This window comes from Priapulus caudatus, unplaced genomic scaffold (genome assembly GCF_000485595.1).
Source record: "Priapulus caudatus unplaced genomic scaffold, Priapulus_caudatus-5.0.1 Scaffold506, whole genome shotgun sequence".
In the NCBI taxonomy this organism is placed as follows: domain Eukaryota; kingdom Metazoa; phylum Priapulida; class Priapulimorpha; order Priapulimorphida; family Priapulidae; genus Priapulus; species Priapulus caudatus.
In genome coordinates, this window is record NW_014577567.1 from 128,881 (window position 1) to 131,288 (window position 2,408).

Here is a 2,408-nt window from a genome sequence, read left to right on the forward strand (position 1 = left end):
GTTGAATTTACCTGCTGTACGATAACAACGGGCCACATGTGTGCGGAATGTAATCAGCTTACCTATCGTTACCACGTTAACGAGCTACTACAGGTGTGCGAGATGACGTCAACTTACCTGTCCGCCTTGTTGAGAATGGACACGTTGACGTTTCCGACGATGATCTGCAGGTAGGTCCTATTCGAGAAACGAAAACATCCACGACTGATTACGTGAGCACGGAACGGGGCGCGCGGCGCACGAACGCTCGTACATCATGCCCACGTTACATTATATTACATGACGGCGCATCATGGTGAGCCTGATCCCAACAGCCTCACACTATCGTGCTGCAAAACAGATTGCAGAGGGAACTAGCATGGGACGTGGCAAGAAAGAACCAACACTTCAACGACCTCCGAACCCCCACTGCTGGCTACCACCAGGGGGCAGTGCCGGTTCACGAATAGCAACTAGAAGGGGATAGAGTAGCACATGAACCCACCAGACGGCGCTGTCACTTTAAGTACCAGAAGCCATACTGCCCCCCAGGGGGCACTGTTACTTCAAGTACCAGGAACAATACTGCTCCACCAGGGGGCACTGTCAGTTTAAGTACCAGGAACCATGCTGCCACACCAGGGGGCGCCGTCAGTAAGAGAACGACACCTATGAAGGCACAGAACTACGCCGTAGGTTCGGGAACCAGAAGCAGAACTCCTAGCTGGACGCCCGCGACAACACTGACCGCGACGACAGCGCCGGGGGAGGCGGAGGCGCCCCCTGGCGTGCATGCGGCAGGGCGGCGGCACTCACCCATTCTTGCGAGGCAGCGTCTCCCGGATCTCCTGCAGCTGCGTCTCGACGCGAGCGACGTTGTGTCTCAGCTCGGCGACGCGACCCTCCTCGTCCGCTCCCGGACGCATCCTGTGGGAAGAAACGACGGCGATGAGAGATGCTGCGAGCAGTCGCCGCGGCGACGATGAGGGATGCTGGGCGGTCGCAGCGGTGACAATGAGGGATTCTGCGCGGTTGCCGCGGCAACGATGAGAGATGCTGCGCGGTCGCTGCGGCGACGATGAGGGATGCTGCGCGGTCGCTGCGGCGACGATGAGGGATGCTGGGCGGTCGCCGCGGCGACGATGAGGGATGCTGGGCGGTCGCTGCGGCGACGATGAGGGATGCTGCGCAGTTGCCACGGCGACGATGAGAGATGCTGCGAGCGGTCGCTGCGCCGACGTTGAGGGATGCTGGGCGGTCGCCACGGCGACGACGAGGGATGCTGCGCGGTCCCCGCGGCAACAATAAGAGATGCTGCGCGGTCGCCGCGGCAACGATGAGGAATGCTGCGCGGTCGCCGCGGCGACGATGAGGGATGCTGCACGGTCGCCACGGCGATGATGAGAGATGCTGTGCGGTCGCCACGGCGACAATGAGGGATGCTGCGCGGTCGCCGCGGCGACGATGAGGGATGTCGCGCGGTCGCCACGGCGATGATGAGAGATGCTGCGGGGTCGCCACGGCGATGATGAGAGCTGCTGCGCGGTCGCCGCGGCGATGATGAGGGATGCTGCGCAGTCGCTGCGGCGACGATGAGGGATGCTGCGCAGTTGCCACGGCGACGATGAGAGATGCTGCGCGGTCGCCGCAGCGATGATGAGGGATGCTGCGCGGTCGCCGCGGCGGTGATGAGGGATGCTGCGCGGTCGCTGCGGCGACGATGAGGGATGCTGCGCGGTCGCTGCGGCGATGATGAGGGATGCTGCGCGGTCGCTGCGGCGACGATGAGGGATGCTGGGCGGTCGCCGCGGCGACGATGAGAGATGCTGCGCGGTCGCCGCAGCGGTGATGAGGGATGCTGCACGGTCGCCGCAGCGGTGATGAGGGATGCTGCGCGGTCGCCGCGGCGGTGATGAGGGATGCTGGGCGGTCGCAGCAGCGACGATGAGGGATGCTGGGCGGTCGCAGCGGCGACGATGAGGGATGCTACAGGGAGGAGGCGGGGTGAGACGCAAGCGACGGATGATGTCGCGATGGATGCTGGCAATTCTTTTCTGAGCTTCCTTATCACCTAGTTTCTGCCTCCTACCTCTACCTCTATATACACACGCTACCTATTGCTGCAGTACTACTCCTCATCTACCTACTCTACATACACACCACCATCCTACATATAAACATACTACCTCTCTACATACTATACTCTCCTCATCTACCTACTCTACATACACACCACCATCCTACATATAAACATACTACCTCTCTACATACTATACTCTCCTCATCTACCTACTCTACATACACACCACCATCCTACATATAAACATACTACCTCTCTACATACTATACTCTCCTCATCTACCTACTCTACATACACACCACCATCCTACATATAAACATACACCTCTCTATATACTATACTCTCCTCA

At 59.8% G+C, this 2,408-nt stretch overlaps 1 protein-coding gene across 1 annotated transcript in view; it reads right to left on the minus strand.

Annotated features, from left to right (window-relative positions):
- Positions 1 to 905, minus strand: part of LOC106811120 (transmembrane protein 120 homolog) — a 9,068-nt gene extending 8,163 nt beyond the window's left edge. The window contains exons 1-2 of the mRNA XM_014814660.1: positions 796 to 905; positions 118 to 177 (exon numbers count right to left, since the gene is read on the minus strand). Coding sequence (XP_014670146.1) covers positions 118 to 177; positions 796 to 905 — 170 coding nt within the window. The remainder of the gene's footprint in view (positions 1 to 117; positions 178 to 795) is intronic.
- Between the last annotated feature and the right edge of the window lie 1,503 nt (positions 906 to 2,408).